Source organism: Theobroma cacao, chromosome 9 (genome assembly GCF_053813885.1).
Source record: "Theobroma cacao isolate CCN51 chromosome 9, ASM5381388v1, whole genome shotgun sequence".
In the NCBI taxonomy this organism is placed as follows: Eukaryota; Viridiplantae; Streptophyta; class Magnoliopsida; order Malvales; family Malvaceae; genus Theobroma; species Theobroma cacao.
This window is the reverse complement of record NC_142647.1, coordinates 48328012-48347326: the sequence shown is the minus strand read 5'-3', so window position 1 is coordinate 48347326 and position 19315 is coordinate 48328012. Positions and strand designations below refer to the sequence as shown.

Below are 19315 nucleotides of genomic sequence, written 5' to 3'. Positions count from 1 at the left end.
TATGGGTCCCTCGAGCACTCCAATCTCCGAGCCACAAGGGCCAAGCATGATTTTACTTTGTCACCAAGCGCGGCCCGGGTTCAATCCTCCTTCAGGTGGGTCTCAACCTTAAACAACTGGGTTGCAGGCTTCCCAAAGTCCTGTACCCATCAAAGAAAAAAAGTGAAAAAGGAAAAGAAAAAAGACAAAAAGATGGCAAAAGCAGAGAAATTAAATTAAAATTTTAAAATAAGAGATTAAAGGGTACTTATGAACAGTTTCCATCGAGTAGATTTTGGGTACGCTGTGGGACAGTTGAAACTACTTGTGCCTTAAGCTGCAGGGACATGACCATATACTAACCTTTTTCATTTTTATTGTTCAAAGTGTAAGGTCATGTCATGTGGGACATTTGTATGCAATCCAATTTAAGAGTCGGCTCTTGCAATTTACAGTTGTTTCTCTTTCAAAGATAGAGTTGGGATTTGGAAGTTATATAGCAGCAAAAGGAGAGAATCAAGCTATTGTTACAATGTCACATTGTAGTTTTCTTAGAAAGAAGAATGCAATGAAATCAAACAATGAGGTAAACCGAGCACATGCCATAGCATGATTGGATTTGAATCCATTCTCACCTAAAACTAAGAAAGTCAACTTGTACAAGTTTTAACAAATGTAGATTTTTCTATTCAACAAGTCTTTGTATTTGGTAAAAATTTTGTGTTGAAACAAGGAAAAGTTTTGATGGAAAAGACCATTTTACAGGGCAATTCTCCTAATACGGCTTTGAACAAAAGGTTTTTGATCAGATAATCAAATATGATAATCACCGTTAGTTCACATTCCATCAAAAACCCACAGCTAGATTTTCATGGATGACGGGTGTATTCTTTTGGCAGTGTCTTGGAATCCAGTTAAGGTTACCGTGGGTGGAGGCTACCGCGCAGGGTGATGCAATCACTACTCATTTTAATAAACTACAAAATTTTTCTTTCTTGTTTTTTTATCCAATCTTTTTCATCTTATATAATAAAACCTCCCCATGTGAGCTGCTCTCTCTAGTCATTGCCATTTCCACACACTTCCCCACTATTGTACAAAGATTTGCCCATACCCTCCAATCATATCTCTCTCTCTCTCTCTATCTCTCGACTCTTTGTTTTAAGCTTTAACAAATTCAATCTGTCTTCAGTTTTCAGCTTCCACAAAATGATTTTCCTTTCATTTTTTATTCCGGGCTAAGGTTTTTGTTTCCATTGGCTACCTAGTCTAGCACTATTTTGTGGTGCTCCGTTGTGCTGAGAAATTTTGGACGTATAAGGTAAGTTTTTATGTGTAATGAAATTTCCTCAGCGCTTTCCTCAGATTCCTCGTGGCGTGTGTTTAAGGCAAATATATATGGCCCTTAATGCTTTACCACAAGGAATCTTAGCTAGTGAATTGCAGTAAAAGTGAAGGTCATCTGGGGTGTTTTGGGTTCTAGTATCTTTGCTTTAGCTGCTTCAAAATTCCATTGTTGTTTCCTTTAGTAAATGGGGCCTTTTGGTTTGGTTTTGTGTAGCTCACATGGAAGTTCTGGCATGATTTAAAGGCCCTTTCATTTTTCTTTTATTGTTTTCCAACTTATTATATTTGGTACAGAGCTGAGAGAGAATCTTCAATCTTGTGGAATTTGCAAAACCAAGATTAGATATTTTCAGGAGATGTGAATTTCCAAGCAAAGATGACATCTTTCAGTGGATTAGGCATTGGTTTAAGTTTGGTTTTTGGTTGTCTTCTGTTGGCTCTTGTTGCTGAGCTCTACTATTTGCTTTGGTGGAAGAAGAGAATTGCTAGCTCAGAAGTTGAAGATGATTACAGCAATTATGCAAAGGAGCTTATTCATCTCTTCTGCTGGAAGAAATCTGCTGCTTTGCATGCAACCACCACCACCACCAACAACCAAGATTTAGTTAAAGACCAAGATACAAATGGTGTTGAGTTGGACCCAGAGCTTGGCTCAGGCAAGGATTTGCTGCTAAAGGGTTTTGGCGAAGAGGGTGTGGAATCAGAGCTCATGAGACTACACAATCTGGCAGGCCCACCAAGATTTCTCTTCACAATCAAGGAGGAAACAAAGGAAGATTTGGAGTCAGAAGATGGCAGGTCGAGATGCGATAGGAGCAGAAAAGGATCGAGAACAAGGAGCTTGAGTGACCTTATACTAACTGTTGACACTCCTTTTATTAGTCCTTTGGCTTCTCCGCCCTTGAAGTCACCTCCTTTGAACCCCTTAGATTCTTATCACCGCCAAGGATTCAATCCTCTCTTTGAATCATCGACAGATGCAGAGCTAAATAAGCTACGATCTTCACCTCCTCCAAAATTCAAGTTCTTAAGGGATGCGGAAGAGAAACTGTTAAGAAGATTGATGCTAGAAGCTGAGAAAAGGGTACAAAGAAATGGCGGTTCTCTTCAAGATTCTGGAGTCAAAGCTGTTAACAGTACAGCAAGTGTAACAGAAGAGACAGAGGGGTCTTTCCTTAAATTCATTGTTGGTAAGAACAGAGAACCTCTCCAATATTTGCCACAGTACCCTTCAAGTTCTTCTCAGGTACTGCCATTGGCTTCTTCTCCTACAGCATTCAGACCACTAGACAAGAAAGACAGTGTGCATTAGATTCCTGTTAGATGAGTTTCGTTTTTATTTTAATTTATTCTTTTCCTCTACCAATTAATTTCTCAAGATGGTTACCTGTGTATTAATTTAAACTGTTTTCAGGAGAAAAAAAAACTTTTTTTTTTGGGGGGGGTAAAGGGGGAATCTTTTTGGGGGAGGGTAAGTCTTGTTTTGGTAAGATAGCCATGACCAAACTGCAGCATTTTGTTAGGCAATGGCATCTTGAGTTAAGGCAAACTGACAAACTCTACAGATTGATGTTTAGGATGTTGGTTAGTTCAAAGTGGGGGACCTTGTGGGGTAATCTGGTTTTTGCCCATCCTCCATGACCCCTCTGAGCTCACTTTTAAACTAGCATTCTTTCATGTGCTCCCAATTCTCATTGTCTGAGGGGCTAAAACTCCTTTTGCTTTTTTGTTCTTTACATTTCTTTTAGTACTTGTTATCCTTCTTAGGTTGTATCTCCAGTTCTGGTACAAGATACAGAGTGTATTGTACATCAGCAATGATAGAAGTGAGCATGATTAAAGGTTCCAGCCATTGTTAAGACGTGTTTACGCGCTAATAATCTCCATATGCTGTACAGCTAATTCCTTTTTCCCAATTCAAACAGTTGAAAGTTATGCAGAAACTTTCCCCCTTTTCCTTGCCTGAACAGTTGTTGGAGAAAATTCGCCTTTTGTTGTCTTTTTGTCAATCAAAAGGTAGCAAACACGCATGATAAAACTAAAGCTTTCCCACCAGATGTTGCCAAAGCAATATCTATGATTCCCCATCTCCTCCCATCAGTTCTTCCCCCTGCTCCCATTATCATTGCACTCAAATTTCGTTGATAACCTTGTTTTACCCTGGACCAAACAGGGTGTTTTAGCAAACAGTTTATCAGTTTAAAGGCTACAATGTGAAGCTGACAGATAGCACTTACCGAAAAGTTGAAAAAGAATGTACCATCTTTATAACTAGGATCGATATGGTCTCAAATTGAGCAAAATAGAGAGACCATGCTCTTGTAATTTGTTGTTAAGCTTTGATCGAGTTTCTGTTTATTATTAAGGCCGCCTCCCAAGCCGAAAGGAAGAAGGAAAACATGGTGGTAGAGTTTCAAAAGGAGCCATTTAACATTGCCTTTTGGAGGAGGTCTAGTTTCAAAAGAAAGTGCCAAAGTTGATAGGCAGAGCGAGTTGGGAGCTTTTACCTAAACAACAAGAAATGTCATTGTAATCACGCGATTCGGCCGAAAGTTTGCCCCCACCTTGACATCTCCATTCCTCTCTTTACAAGACTTGATGCTACTAACATCTTTGTTTTTCAAATTTTGAATCCTTAAAAAATAAAAAATAAAAATGAAAAAGGCAGATTTCTCTGCTCAAAAGTGATACTAAAATCTGCTCCAACGTACAGAATATTTGAATTGGTTCAAAGGAAAAGACAGGTACCGTTGCGTCGGGGCAGGTGAATAGGAAAGATGGAAGGAATTTCAAACATTAGGTTGAGATCAAACAGCGTTCGTTCCATTCGAGAGACCAGACATGTTAGCAAAGTGGTCCAGAGTTTGTATAGGTCAATTCTTGCTGGCTTCATTCCATTAAAAACCTGGATGACTTGTTGGTTGAAGACAGGTTTTTGGGGAAATGCCCCTTTGTTCTTTTCTTTAGGTTCTTCAGGATGGGTTCCTTTGCGGTCGTGCTGTCTGGATTTGAAATGTATGATCTGGCTTTGCCCATTTCAACAACATCAGCACCATTTTTTTTTTTCTTTTCGGGTTTTATCACTATCTCTTTTAAGCGGTTGATTCGAGAGTTGTACAAATGTAGGACCAGCCTAGCTTTTGCGGCAACTGGCTGGATCAAATAAATTGTTATTCCCTTGTTTTTTGCTTGCATTGCTATTGTTCTTGGCTATGGCTTAGGCCAAAAGGCAAGCTAACAAGGTTCTTAGAAGCAGACAACGTGGGCTTAACCTTGTAACAATTTGGTTCGCTATTATTGATCCAATCACATGATGTTAAAAATTTTTAGTAGTAATTGATTTAGATTTTTATTTAAATTTTAATAATTATATTCACATTCAATGCAAGATGAGCTATTATAAATTTATTTATTTAAATTTTTTATGAAAAGTCCATATCAAATTGATATAAATTTTGATATCAGTTATAATAACTTGGATTTAGACATGACTAATTTAATAACTTTTCAAACTTACATTAAATTTTTGTATAAATATTAATAATTACGATCATGTATTATATACAAATATTTTGAATATATATATTGAATACGAGATGAAACAAGATTGTTTGACAAAAAGTATTTAAATGTTTGATTTATTGATTAATATATATTTTTTAATATAAAAAAATTAAATTCTCTTATTTCAATTAAAAAAAACTATTTAACACAAAGAAAATGTCGAAAATGAATCTATTTTGACAGAGCTAAGGCGATGCTTGGGTTTATTCAATCATGAAAACAGAATGCCCGTCGGGGAAAAAACACATAATTGAGATTGAATAATGGCGGTCCGTGATTTTCTCTGAACTGATTCATCCTTGTGTTTTTTTAATTAGTTTCTGGGGTTTAAAGTTGTACGGTGAATCACTGTTTACTCTCAAAAGAGATTCCTAGTTCGTGAAACTCTGCCGGTGAAAGTACTTTTTGGGATGAGGACTGCGAGGATAGATAGCTCCTTGATGTCATGGGGAATGTAACTCTTCCCTTGATATATATATTTTTTTTATAGTTTTTCTACCGTCTGAGATAGATTTGAAGGATTGGAGTTGGCATCATCATTGTCATCATCATCACATCGACACTGACATCCAACGTGATTGTACACAGGTCCAAAGGAAACCAATTTCTTTTCCTTAACCTCACAGCCTCACATTCTCCCTTTTTTGAAAATTGAATAATTAATTACATAAAATAATTTTCCAATCTCATTATTGATGTATATTTATTAATACTAATCAATTAACAAGTAAATCTTATACCATTTTTTGTTAATTAGTTGATTAACTTAAATTAATCAATTCCAGTGCGATGCTGATTCTCATATTTGTTTATAATTCATATTTTACAACAATAAAAGTTAATATTACACTATTAGAGAGTGAAGTATTAGTAAATTGCCGAGAAAATAACTTTTGAATTCTGAATTATGAATTTTACAAGAAAAATAAAAAGATATGTATATACTAAAATTTCGTAAACTAATGATATTGTATTTTAGTGATTTAATCTATAATTAGTACAATTACGATAACTATGATAATAATTATAATATTATATGTTTAATGGATGATTGATACTATGGATGTAATCCCTGCTAGCATAGTTTAGGTAGTACAGATATTTGAATGTTCATTACACAAATAATTGTGAAAAATAAACAGTATAAAGTTGGGTTTCAATGCAAAAGAAAACAAACAAATCATTATCATGAATGAATGGGGGTCGAGGGTGATAACAAAAAAAAAAAAAAAAGGAAAAAATCCAAAGGCAAAATGGTCACGTTCATGGCACTCAAATGCGAATAAGATGATGTATGATCTTTTTGAGACCGGACATTATCATTGATTGATCTAATTTCACACACGTACGGTGGGAAGAAACCCCTTCAAAAAGGAAAAGATAAATTGAATTATTAAGCATAATATATAATGATAAGACAGGTTAGAGAGTCTTAACTTTGAATAGAGAGAGAACAAGAAAATGTACAAGAGGGGATGCGAGTTAGGATCTTAAAATAATAACATAAAATTATGAAAAGAATTAAATGGGAATAAAATATTTTCTATCATTTGAAAGCTTGATTGGTCGAAGTCATTCTTAAGGAAGATACCATAGTTTGGTATAATATTTAAAAAGGTTTCAGGTTTGTTTCGTCATTGTAAAATAAGTTACAAAAAGAAAATTTTTTTTAGTTAAATATTTAATAGAAAATTTGAATTTTTTTCGTTATTTGAATAATTTGTTGAAAACATTTTTCGTTATTTGTATCATCATTTGAAAAATATTTTCCATCACTAAAATTGTAAAAATTATATAAATACCAACCCTCTAACATCTTTAAAGGTCTAAAAATATTAATATCCAATAATTGTATATAACATTTAAAACTTAATTTTCAATATTAAAAATATGATATAATAATAAAATATATAAAAATTTATATATGAATCAAAATTAATAATCCTACATGATAAAAACATTCTACATTAATAATAAAACATATCATTAATCATCTTATAAATTCATACTACATATATAACTAAAAACATCCTACAAATATCCAACGAACGTCTTATAAATATTATCTAAAATAATAAAACCTACTAATAATATAATTAATCATCTTACATAAACTTACTAGCAATGTAAAACCTCATCCAACTGAACCACGCGCAATAGCAAACTGTGCCTAACAATCTTATTTCAATTTGAATCTATAAAGTTATTAAGCAAAGGAACAACAATAAAAGCCAACAGACATGGTTGAAACATAATGAAAAAGAAAAACAGAGATGCTGGAAATTACACCACAGATTAGGGGACAAGAAAAAATAACAACCCATTAAAGACAAAAACAGAGGTATCGTGGCAGCAAAAAGCAGAGCAGTAACCGTGAAGACGACCACCAGGCCACAAACATATCACTTCTATCAACCCCAATTTTAACCAAAAAAATAATAATGTAGAAATCAGATAAAGGGTTATTGTTGATAGATTATTTATAAATAGAAGAAGGCACCAAACATAACAAGATAAATGCACAACTCAACTTAGTAAAACAAAAAATTTTAAGCAAATTACCTAAGAAAAAGAGTGAAGAAATGAGAGATTTATTTCCAGAACTGAAGGAGGAAGGAGAGTAGAACATACTTGGCTATTGAGAGAAGAAAAAAGTTGCTAATCACGTCGTCAATGGAAGAAATCGAGGGTGAAGGAAAGAATGGTAAAGAAGGGACTTAGGGCAGAAAGCTTTTGTTTTTTCAATTGAGAGAAAATTGTTTTACGTTGCTTGAAGACGTAAGACAATTTACGAGGTCAACATGCCTTTTTTCCATTGACCCGTAAAATTTTTTATAAAGTGACAATGTTTTTAAGTTACCAAACACCATTGAGTGTTGAAAATTGTTTCTAGAAAACATTTTTAGTCAAAACAAACAGATTTTTATTTTTTGATTACTTTTAATTAATATATTTTTATTTTGAACTAAATACGTAATTATGATTCATGGTTAATTAATTTTTATTAATCAAAATGTTAGTTTTCATTTTATATCACGTAATGTTTGATGTGATATGTTGATATGTCATAATAAATAATGATATAATATACTAATGTGATATTGTGATATGATTATGTGACATTTTTATCATTTACGTCAGCACCACGTTAATATAAAAATTGAGAAACGGTATTTTGACTATCACCTATTAGAGTTAAAAGTTAATTTGATCCAAAATAAAAATATAAGAATTTCATTGAACATAATTATAAAATAATAATTTATTTAAATTTTTTGAATAATGTAGAATATTTTTAACACATTATTTTCTAAATATTCCAATTGGTTATTAAAATCATCATGACAATATTCAATTGTAGCAATGTAATATTTTTATTTTACATTGTGTTAATATTAAATTATTTATTTTTATTTGTCAAAACGGCCCACTTCAGGCCCATGTGGTTCTTGTTTTGAGACCTGGGCTTATGAAAACTAAATATCGCTGAACACAGCCCGAATAGATGGCCCAGACCTTCATTTTCTTTGAGCTGCATCAGGATCCGACCCACCCAGTTTTCATTGAACAACAGCGGAGAAAAAGGAAAAAGGTAAAGAACCAAAGCCCTAGAGGCCGACCGGTCCGTTCTTCTCTTCAACTTCTTTGCCATTGAAGGTTGCCGATCCGGTGGGTCCCCGTGTTTATTTTCTCCTTATTATTTCTCTGTATTTTTCGTTTATATTTAAAGGTTCAAAGGAAAGTTCATCTTTAGAAATTAATTTGATGATAGTTATCTGATTGAGTTAATCGTTGTTTATTTGAAAATTTCCTTTTCCGAAGGCGGATGGTAGATGGGTAGTTGTTGTTCTTGCTCCCTTTTGTTCGCATGCAATATTGAATGCATTTGTTAATTGATTGATTGATTGATTGTTTAGAGTTATTCTTTGGGGATATCAGGAGAGCAAACTAGTGATCTTTGAGCATTTTGACGATTTTCTATCAGTTATACGAGCTTACGATATAGTTAAAAGTTTTGGGTTAAGACTGCATGGTTGTTTTGGAGCTGGCTGATCAGTTCTGAATTCTAACTATACGGTTAGTGAATGTAAATAGTTTAATAAAAAAAATATAATGTACAAGAATTTAGAAACAGTAATATGCATTTTCAGTATTTATTGTGAAAGGAAGTGCCAAATCTACAGCATTTTGCGCGTTGCAGTTTACTGCGATCTTTATGAACACCCTAAACTGAGATTTTGGTTTGAGTTAATGTTGCATGTGTGTGAATTTTAGCACTGAAAGTATTCATGCGGTTGTTGGGTATATCGACAATGTTTTAAAGAGATTGAAAAGAGGGTAGTGGGGGAATTAGTAAGCAGAAGGTTAGCAGTTGATAGTATTTCGGTAGAGCTAGACATACTCTTTCATGCATTAGAAGATTGCATTTGTTTAAATTTTATAGTCAAGTCAGAATTCTGTTACATTTTCAGAAGAGGAATTTATTCTTCGTTGTCCAAAGCCAACTGCATTAAGTTGTGTGATTGAGAACATCAGTTTGAAAGGATCTTGTTGTGCTTGGCAAGGTTGACTTGGTGAATCTCTCATATTTTATCTGTATATGGACTATCACTGGACCATGCCAAGTATTCTGATAACTGGAGGAATTTAATTGCTAAAGTCATTAGTATCTGAAGTAGTTCATGTGAATTATTGCTCTCATGCTTATCTCACTGTTAAGGAATTGTATGTTTCAGCAGTCTTATGTCTGCTTTTGCGACTTTACTGTCAACCAGTTTCGTGTGACCTGGAGTTGAACTAAAAGGAAGTGGATGTAACATTGTATTTCTTTTGTTCTGTTCATGTAGATTAAGTCATAAAGAATGGGCAAGAAAGCTGGTGGACTTTATATAAACCCAAAGAAATTTGGCACCCTCTCAAAACCTTGCATGAAAGAAATGATATCTTTTCTCAATTGCTTGTCCCTTAACAAGAATAATGACGATAAATGTGTTCGGCAGAAGGACCTTTTGAGTGCCTGTATGGATGCCCAGGTATGTAATTCTGGTTTTAGACTTTTAGTTACATCTATAATGGCCCCAATCCGGAACTCCTCAATTACTTTACATCATCATCCCCATCTTGACCCCCAACTCTGGAGTACTTATCCTCATCCTTTCTTCATGTGTTTTGAAGAACGAGGAAAAAAAAAGTCCTTATACTTAGCTTTACCTTGTTACATTGAATACTTTTCTCTATGCTATTTATTCATCATGACTTACAAAAACATATTGTTTACTTACTTGCAGAGTAACAGGAACAGAAAGCCCTGGGGCAGCATCAATTACCACCTGCAGAGGCTTAACAGGGGAAGGAAGTAGTGTGAGTTTTGTTCTTTTTTTTTGTAAGAAGAATGTTAAATTTATGTATCATTCTTCAAGTTCATCACTTCTGGTGGTTTAGCAGAGGAAGAAGTGTATTGGTTGTTAGCTAGATAGAGAACAATGATGTATCATTACCTAATTGGATTGTTTTGAGGTTGCTGATGAAAGTTTTGGAAAATTGATTTTAAATAAAATTTTTATGTAGCTTAAATTAATTCTCCATCATTGCGAGGAGTACCAATAAATAATCTATATCAGAAAGAGTTCTTTACATGATGGATACAAGTAGAAAATCCTGTCATGGAGCTCACTTTGATTTGTAGCACAAAGCCTTGGCGAGTTGCTTTGCATATGTGTGAAATGATTGCATCGAGCTCCATCAAGTTCCTTTCTGTTTTCATTTTGCTAAACTACCGTATCTGTATAGAACAAATGACAGGAGAACAGGGTCAGAAACAGCTCTTTTGCGAAGTATTAATTCATGTTACTCTGTTTTCTTATTGTCAGCCTTTGAACTTTTCCAATACTTGAATTGCATTCAGCTTGTGACTAATAAAATTAGCTACTTCCCCTCTGTATATTCTTATGAAGAACATCTAACCGTCAGCTGTGAGTGTCCCTGTCTACTTTATGTCCATGCACTTGAATAGCAGCGCGGTGCTGTGACTTGGAAAAGAAATTGGCTAAAATTATCTCAACCTTAAAAACAAGGAAATCCTCATATAAACACAGGGAAACAGAGCAAAAACCTTTCCATTAGCAAGGTCAGTTAGCAAATACTTTCATCTCAAGAGAACATCAATTAAAAGTGTAATCTAAGTTCTAAATCCACCTAGTTCAGAAAAAGAAAATCCAAAAACAAAATCGAAATATGGCCCCAAATTTTTATTATCCTGAAGATCTGAATCAAGATTTCTTAGAATCCAGCTGTATATGACCTGTTTATATTTCATTCTTAATCAACCTCCTCAATCTTGGGGCCAGCTCCACTTCCCCCAGCTGGAGCTGCATCATCGCCCGTTCCACCACCCGCTTCAGCAGCAGCACCTTGGTACATTTTGGCAATGATAGGGTTGCAAATGCTTTCAAGCTCCTTCATCTTATCCTCGAACTCATCAGCTTCAGCCATCTGATTGCTGTCTAGCCAATTGATGGCTTGCTCAACTGCATCCTCGATATTTTTCTTATCAGCTGGATTGAGCTTAGCACCAATCTTCTCATCCCTGACCGTGTTCCTCATGTTATATGCAAAATTCTCCAATTCATTCTTAGCCTCCACTTTCTTCTTGTGCTCCTCATCCTCCGATTTATACTTCTCTGCTTCTTGGACCATCTTCTCAATCTCTTCCTTGGACAGCCTGCCCTTGTCATTGGTGATTGTAATCTTGTTCTTTTGGCCTGTGGTTTTGTCCTCAGCAGAGACATTCAAAATGCCATTGGCATCAATGTCAAAGCAAACAGTGATTTGAGGCACGCCCCTAGGAGCTGGTGGAATGCCGGAAAGCTCAAATTTACCAAGCAAGTTGTTGTCCCTTGTTCTTGTTCTCTCACCCTCGTAGACCTGAATCAACACGCCAGGTTGGTTATCCGAGTAAGTGGAGAAAACTTGTTCCTTCTTGGTAGGAATCGTGGTGTTCCTTGGAATAAGAACAGTCATGACTCCACCGGCAGTTTCCAGCCCAAGGGAGAGAGGGGTGACATCCAAAAGAAGCAAATCTTGAACCTTCTCATTGCCCTCACCACTCAAAATGGCAGCTTGTACAGCAGCACCGTAGGCAACGGCTTCATCAGGGTTAATGCTCTTGCAGAGCTCCTTTCCATTAAAGAAATCCTGCAATAGCTGTTGTACCTTGGGAATCCTAGTAGATCCACCAACAAGAACAACATCATGTACAGTACTCTTATCCATCTTAGCATCCCTTAAGCATTTCTCAACCGGCTCCATACACTTCCTGAAAAGATCCATGTTGAGCTCCTCAAATCTAGCCCGAGTAATCGTAGAGTAGAAATCAATACCTTCATACAGAGAATCAATCTCAATAGTAGTTTGAGCCGTGGAAGATAGAGTTCTCTTTGCTCTTTCGCAAGAAGTTCTCAATCTCCTCAACGCCCTTGGGTTTCCTGTAATGTCCTTCTTGTTCTTCCTCTTGAACTCCTGCACAAAATGGTTCACCATCCTGTTATCAAAATCTTCCCCTCCAAGGTGTGTATCTCCAGCCGTGGCTTTCACTTCGAAAATACCCTCTTCGATGGTAAGGAGAGAGACATCGAAAGTACCACCCCCGAGGTCAAAGATGAGCACATTTTTCTCACCAACGCTGCTAGCTTTCTTGTCAAGTCCGTAAGCAATAGCAGCAGCGGTCGGTTCATTGATGATCCGCATGACATTGAGCCCTGCTATGACGCCAGCATCCTTCGTGGCTTGACGCTGTGAGTCATTGAAGTATGCAGGGACGGTGACAACGCCATTCTTCACTGTTGAACCCAGATACGCCTCCGCTGTCTCTTTCATCTTCATGAGGACCATCGAGGACACTTCCTCCGCAGCAAATTGCTTCTCTTCACCTTTGTAAGTGACTGTAATCATCGGCTTGTCACCGGCGCCGGGGGAAACCTTGAACGGCCACAACTTGATGTCGCTTTGGACGGAAGCGTCGTTAAACCTCCTCCCAATCAACCGCTTTGCATCTGGTATTATATAATTAGAAACAATTAATGTTATAACTTAATAATTACTTCATACTATCAAACAACAAAGTTGACAACATATTTACTCCCAATCAAATATTCGATTTGGAGATTAATTTGTACAATTCCTTCACATGAAAAATAATATTTTGTTAAAATAAAATTCAAAAAAATCATATCACCGAGACAATCTTAATATTATAAGATGATAATATTAACTTCAGAAGAACATTAAATCACGTGTACATAAACACGTAAACATAAAAATCCATGCATGAAAAGTAATGTACGTGACATTACACATTAATGAATACAGAACACATTCAAATCATTTTATGTTATCTTACAACAACATTAAACTGGAAACATGGGATTAAAAGAAAAAAGAGAACACCTCCTCACCAAAGACAGTGTTGGTAGGATTCATGGCGACCTGGTTCTTAGCAGCATCGCCAATCAAACGCTCACTATCCGTGAAAGCCACGTAAGACGGTGTCGTTCTGTTCCCCTGATCATTAGCAATAATCTCCACACGATCATGTTGCCAAACGCCTACGCACGAGTAAGTAGTCCCCAGATCGATCCCGATTGCCCATCCCTCACCTTTGCCAGCCATCGTAAAACTCTTACTGCAGAGACTCAAAGCAAAAAAGGAAAACGAAGAAATATGATAGTCTGTCAATGTAGTTTGGAGTTTTCGAGAATGTTCTCTGTATGTTGAGTAACTGTTTTGAGGTGGCGACCGTGTTTGATGGAGATGGGTTTTCCCTATTCAAACTGGTTCGAAGTTTCGTTTCTGTTATGCATGCATGGTCTCGGGAAGTTAAGGCTTGTTTGGGGTACTTTCGTATTCGTATTCTTAAGCTTGACAGGGATGAATTTTTTCCACTGGAGGAAGCTTGTGTTTGTTTATAATCTAATTGGGCTGGGCCCTCTTAAGTAGTTCCAATCTTCCCTTAGACTTTACTACTTGAAAATCATTAATTATAGTAGTATAAAAGTGGCTTAAATAGTAAATAAATTCTTGAAAAATTATCAAATTTCAATTAAGTCTCTCATATTTTATTGTATCTAAACAAAAGTTTAAACTTTGATTTATACAAAAAAAACCCTTAAAATAAAAAATTAATTGCGATCAAAACTAATATGAATTGATATTTTATATCCATGTGGCATAAACTTGGCCAACTTATATATTTGATCATTTGATGATGTCGATTGCCACATGATCATATGAACAAGTCAAGTTATTTGTCAAATGAGTATAAAATGTCATTTGATGTTAGATCTGAAAACGATTAATTTTCTGTTAAGGTTTAAAGCTTTTTTGGATACAAATCAATATTTAAAATTTCGTTTGGGTACAATAAAAGATGAGATATTTAGTTGAAAAAAAAACCATAGTTTAAGGAATTTTTTACTATTTAAGCCTCTAAAACTTTCAAATATATTATTTACTTTAGTTTTATAAAAATTTTGTAGAAAAATGTAATACCATCTTAATTAGAAGCTTAATTTGCATGATTAGTTTGGGTTTTGTATGCAACTCTATACCCCCAAATTGTAATGAGTACTAGTATTATTTAAAATAAATTATTGGAAATATTGATGAAAAAAAAGGTTTGGGCTAATTTTATAGTTGACTATTTAATTTTTCAAAAAATTATTTCATGTTTAAATCAAGGAAAAATAAGAAAAGTGGTTCTTTTTCTAAATTGTTAACAAATTTCAATAAAAGGTTTGGTTTCTAAAAATTTAGCTGGTTGTATATCTAGAGATTAAATAAGAAAAAAAAATTCATTTTTTGTTAAAAAAAACCAAGAAGAAGAGACTATTCTTCTCAAAAAGTAAAGAGGGAAAACAAAGTGCTAGCCCTCATCTAGTACACTATTGTAATTGATAACATTAATGTTAAAAGCACAAAGCAAAAAGCTGAGACTTCTTTATCTTTTCCTGTTGGGTGTGGGGAAAAGCATCCTTCCTCTATTCCCCCCTTTTCTTTTCGGAGCAGAATGGAGTTTGAATTCCATACTCAATTTCAGCCGATAAAATGTATGATTCAACAAGTTTTGGGCTTTATGGGCTAGTTTTGGGCTAAATTTACGCAAAAATGGCTGCTTCATAGCCCTGAGCCACTCATCATAGCTTGAAAGGACAGGGCACTAGAAGCTCAATGAGGGAGATCATTAAGATTTTGGACTCGAATTCAGACTGGAGGACGTGGCAAGGAATGATGGAATAACTTTTTGTTATGTAATCCAATGAATGAATTGAACGAATGAGCACGTTTTTGGCTTAAGTTAGCCGTGAATTCTCCTGGAATAAACTTATACTAGTATAACTGGAGTTGGAAACGTCTTTTCTGCAAGTATCACCAGGCACCAGCTGTATTAAAGCTTGGGGGCCTTACTCCACGGACAATTATTATTGCCTAACAGGCTTGAACTTCAACCAGATGATGCCAACACTGGGCAGAAGCCTCACCTTTATAACAGGGAACGAAAGAAAACAAAGGATCTAAAGCTGGTCAATATTACCGATTCTTTTCTTTTGACCAGGCTTTACCTATGATAATATGTCCAAAACCCCTGAAAGAACAGAATCTAACCGCCTTGAACTCTCTTTCAAGGATGTTTATGAATGCTGATATCAGATTGACAGATTCAGACAGATCATGGGAGATGTAGCTTAGCTTCTCTTCCGGTGGTTTTCGTTTTGGTCCTCTAAAATTTCTGCTAGCTATAAGGCAATGTCTTGCCCTTGGTTAAGCTGAACGCTGATCTCTTGTCTGGGAAGCAATGTAAAAGTGATAGTGTAGCATCTTATTGGTGTCAGGATTGCATGTGCAATTATGAGGTAAAGTTTTGGTTACGGGAGCTGTTTCTGTTAGGGGCCGATATCCAAAATGTAACGCGCAGCCACATGTAATTCAGTCTTTGACAGCAGACAAGGTACTCTGTCGTCTTCCCAGAGTGGGAAACCACATGTCTGCTCATCTGGTTGACCTCCTCGTGTTGTACCATTTTCCATCAAATGAAAGATCCATACAATACAAATTAGCCTGGGATCCTTTCTTGCATCACCTGGGGACATATAAACCAACCCTTGGCCCCGTTAAACTATACTCTTCTCCTCTCTGCAAAACCATAGTTAGTCTGCAGGTGACATCCATAAACATTTGGTTCAACTGTAAAAGCATACGTAAGGTTCAAATTCCCGACGGGTTTGATTAATCTATCATATAAAGCCATCTACTTATAACAAGATAATAAATGTGTGTATATATATATATATATATATATTTAAACTTTACATGTGTATACGCGGAATTGCACTTTTTCTTTAGGCAGATGTTGTGCAATTAGGGGAGGGAGGGGACAGTCGAATGTGTTAAGGCTGCAAATTTGCTTCCTTTCCAACTAAAAATCTCGAGACAGGAGGGGTAGCTTTTGGGCATGAAAATGAGCGAAAGGCCGTACTCTGTCCAAAAATTGATAGGGAATTAGATTCCAGAGCCACCAACTCGCATTCTCATGAACCTTTTAATGTTAAAATAAGTGAAAACTCATCCACGTTTTTGAGATAAAAATCTGCCTGCTATGCATGCAAAGCAAAAGATCTTAAAGAGATTGAATAATGCCAACAAAAAATAAGTTTCAAACTACTTGCACGTGGGAGATATATGTATCTTATATAAACCACAAACCCCACTCAAGAAGTAGAGCAATCAGAATATGAGATGTTTGCCTCATCACTACCCTTTATATATATATATTTGAGTAAATACTAATCTATTCTTTAGTTTATAGTTGTTGCACTTTTGAAGCTTTGATTAATTAATTAGACCATGCACTTTAGAATTCAGTTTATTCTTTTGTTCCCTTTCATATCACAAATTTTTTAATTTACTCTTAAATCTTGATATAATGTGATAATTATTTAAGAAAAAGTAAACTAAACTTTGTAAGAATGAACATGTGAGGAGTCATATTAAAACAAATTAATTATCATTACCAAATAAATTTCTTTGAGTATTCCCTGATTCAGTTTTACTTTTTCAATTTGACTGATTCAGTTATAGATTTGTTTATGTATCAATTTAATAAAATTGATATTTAATTGAAAAAAAAGAATATAATTTATCTATCTTTATACAATTTTAATTGTACGATAATAAATATATTTTATCAGAAAATAGATAGAGAGGTAGTGCAACATTCGTTTATTAATATACTAAAAGTTGAATATATATATACCCATTTTAGTCTCTCATTAATTTTACTGAAAATAGGAAAGGCTGGAAAAGAAGTTTTTTTTTTTTAATTTCTTCTCATGTACTATAAATCTTAACGATAAAACGTGATACAAAATTACAAAAAGAACACTAAGCGAGACACGTGTCGGGTTAATAGATCTAGAAGGAGCATTGATTAAGGGAGAGATGGTGGCGGTGTTGTTGGTATTATGCTTTTCGGCACCGTCCAGATCAAACGTATATATTCCGTAGATTTTGGTTATGAAAAAGTGTATTACGCAATGGGACCTACGCTCAGCCGACGTGGCTATGGAATCCCGACCATTAGCATCTCACGAGAGAAAAAGAAGACAAAAGATTGATGTTGATTTTCCCCTTTGTCGCCACATGATAAAATAATAATAATAATAATAAGAGAGCTTCTAAGCCATAGGCTTGCCGCCCATTTTCCTTTCACTTGGAATGTACATTGTTCAAGAATGATTTAGCCTTCAAAAAAATAATTGAAAAGGAAAAAAAAAGGAATAGATAATCAATAAAGGGGAAAAAAAATGATAAGAGTTGATTTCTCTCCGTTAAGGAGGGAGTGGGGTCATGGCTTGCCGTATCAGAATTTTGGGGGAAATAGAAGAAAGCTAACGCAAATAATGATGGATCATGGCTATAATGGTTCTCCTTTCTTGGTGTTGGAAAATAGAGTTACGTACTATACTGAGACTATTTCTGTCTTTCTCAGTCCCCTCCTCCCTAAGGAAGAGTTTTCTTTGCTGTATCTTTCCTTTTCCAATAGTAAGGCTTAAACCTAATTAAAGAATTTTTTTTACCTAACCACTTTTCTCATGAAATGATGTCAGATGCTTTACCCAACTTTCCAACATTGGTATATATCATATTAATTAAAACTTAAATTCAAGTTTCCAATCTTTTTCTTAGAGAAAAATACTTTTTTAAAAAACATAAAGTATACTTCCATTGATTACTGATAATCTAGCTGTAGATTCGATGTGACATTACAAAAAAAAATATAGTATTGTTAGAGCATATATAGAGTTATTAACCTTTAGCTAAATTAAATTATGCTAACACATCATGTGCATTATATATAATTATGCCCTACTTTGGAGTCTTAATTATTTCAATCTTTGTTTTGATTAACTTTGTTTTTGGGTGCATATGCATGCGAGTAGGACAATCTTATATTGTGTAACTAATTTTGGTACGTAAGCACTGAGAGCATCGTTATTGAGTGAATCACGTTATATTGTACCGTTTTCAATAATTTAGTGCAAATATTTGATTGGCTGAGGGAAAAAACACTGCCTTATCATTAGTTAACTAAATCAAGCATCCAAAACACTACTATTAAAGTTATATGATATACTTTAGTAAGGATTGATTTGCACATTCTCAATTATTTATTAATCATTTCTATTTGTATTTACTATAAAATATCACTTTGAAGGAATGTTCATAAAAAGTGTTCTAATGTTTAAGGTATTAACTTGTATTAAAACATAATCCAACTGACAATCATATCTTGCATGATTGTCTTTCTTCCCAAAAAAGAGAACTCATTATTTTGAGTCTTTCTTGCCAATTAAACTATATATTTAGAAGTACTCAAATATTTGACTTACTAATTGATGCATGATCTCACTGTTTAAAAGAATAAGATTCAAATCCCTCTTCCTCCAAGTTAAAAAAAAAAACTATATATTAAGAAAATTTTGAATAGACATGTATCCTCAATTAGATTTTACTAATATTTACAAAAATAATTAAATTTTTTATCCAAACTTGAATTTAATAGTGACATACCTTGATCGATTTATATATACAGAGAGATAGAAAGAAAACAAAAAATTTTGAATCTTAAATTTCGATTGATCTAGAAAATAAATCACAGTTCATTGAATCTAGAACAGGTAATGTTTTCTTTTTGTGTACAGAAGCCAGATTCCTTATCGAAGAAGATATGCATGGCTAATGGCTTCATGTTTCTCCTTCCATATCTTTGTCCTGCCCTCTATCCAACCAAAGTAATTTCCATAATTTCTCTCCACGTATTCTATATGCTGTCTCAATCCAAAAAAAGGGGGACTCAACAGGGAAAAGGATA

General features: G+C 34.7%; 3 protein-coding genes across 3 annotated transcripts; 2 read left to right on the top strand and 1 right to left on the bottom strand.

Annotated features, from left to right (window-relative positions):
• Positions 1-1021: 1021 nt before the first annotated feature.
• On the top strand, positions 1022-3178 carry LOC18590715 (uncharacterized). Its single transcript, XM_088809941.1, has one exon. The coding sequence runs from the start codon at positions 1703-1705 to the stop codon at positions 2636-2638; it is 936 nt and encodes a 311-aa protein (XP_088666067.1). The 5' UTR covers positions 1022-1702; the 3' UTR covers positions 2639-3178.
• A 5227-nt stretch (positions 3179-8405) lies between these two features.
• On the top strand, positions 8406-10468 carry LOC18590713 (uncharacterized). The gene is made up of 3 exons (XM_007016391.3): positions 8406-8559; positions 9738-9923; positions 10179-10468. The coding sequence occupies exons 2-3, from the start codon at positions 9753-9755 to the stop codon at positions 10248-10250; spliced, it is 243 nt and encodes an 80-aa protein (XP_007016453.2). The 5' UTR covers positions 8406-8559; positions 9738-9752; the 3' UTR covers positions 10251-10468.
• A 664-nt stretch (positions 10469-11132) lies between these two features.
• LOC18590712 (heat shock cognate 70 kDa protein 2-like) lies at positions 11133-13557 on the bottom strand. The gene is made up of 2 exons (XM_018127010.2): positions 13344-13557; positions 11133-12941 (listed from the first exon to the last, which is right to left on the bottom strand). Exons 1-2 carry the CDS (start codon positions 13555-13557, stop codon positions 11209-11211), a joined length of 1947 nt encoding a protein of 648 aa, XP_017982499.2. The 3' UTR covers positions 11133-11208.
• Between the last annotated feature and the right edge of the window lie 5758 nt (positions 13558-19315).

Bases quoted from the DNA above. Each gene is read 5' to 3' on its own strand.
- LOC18590715 (XM_088809941.1), top strand. From the start codon at position 1,703: ATGACATCTTTCAGTGGATTAGGCATTGGTTTAAGTTTGGTTTTTGGT.
- LOC18590712 (XM_018127010.2), bottom strand. From the start codon at position 13,557: ATGGCTGGCAAAGGTGAGGGATGGGCAATCGGGATCGATCTGGGGACT. The intron at 12,942-13,343 runs GTGAGGAGGTGT...ATATAATACCAG, and splicing joins TCCTACCAACACTGTCTTTG to ATGCAAAGCGGTTGATTGGG.
- LOC18590713 (XM_007016391.3), top strand. From the start codon at position 9,753: ATGGGCAAGAAAGCTGGTGGACTTTATATAAACCCAAAGAAATTTGGC. The intron at 9,924-10,178 runs GTATGTAATTCT...ACTTACTTGCAG, and splicing joins GTGCCTGTATGGATGCCCAG to AGTAACAGGAACAGAAAGCC.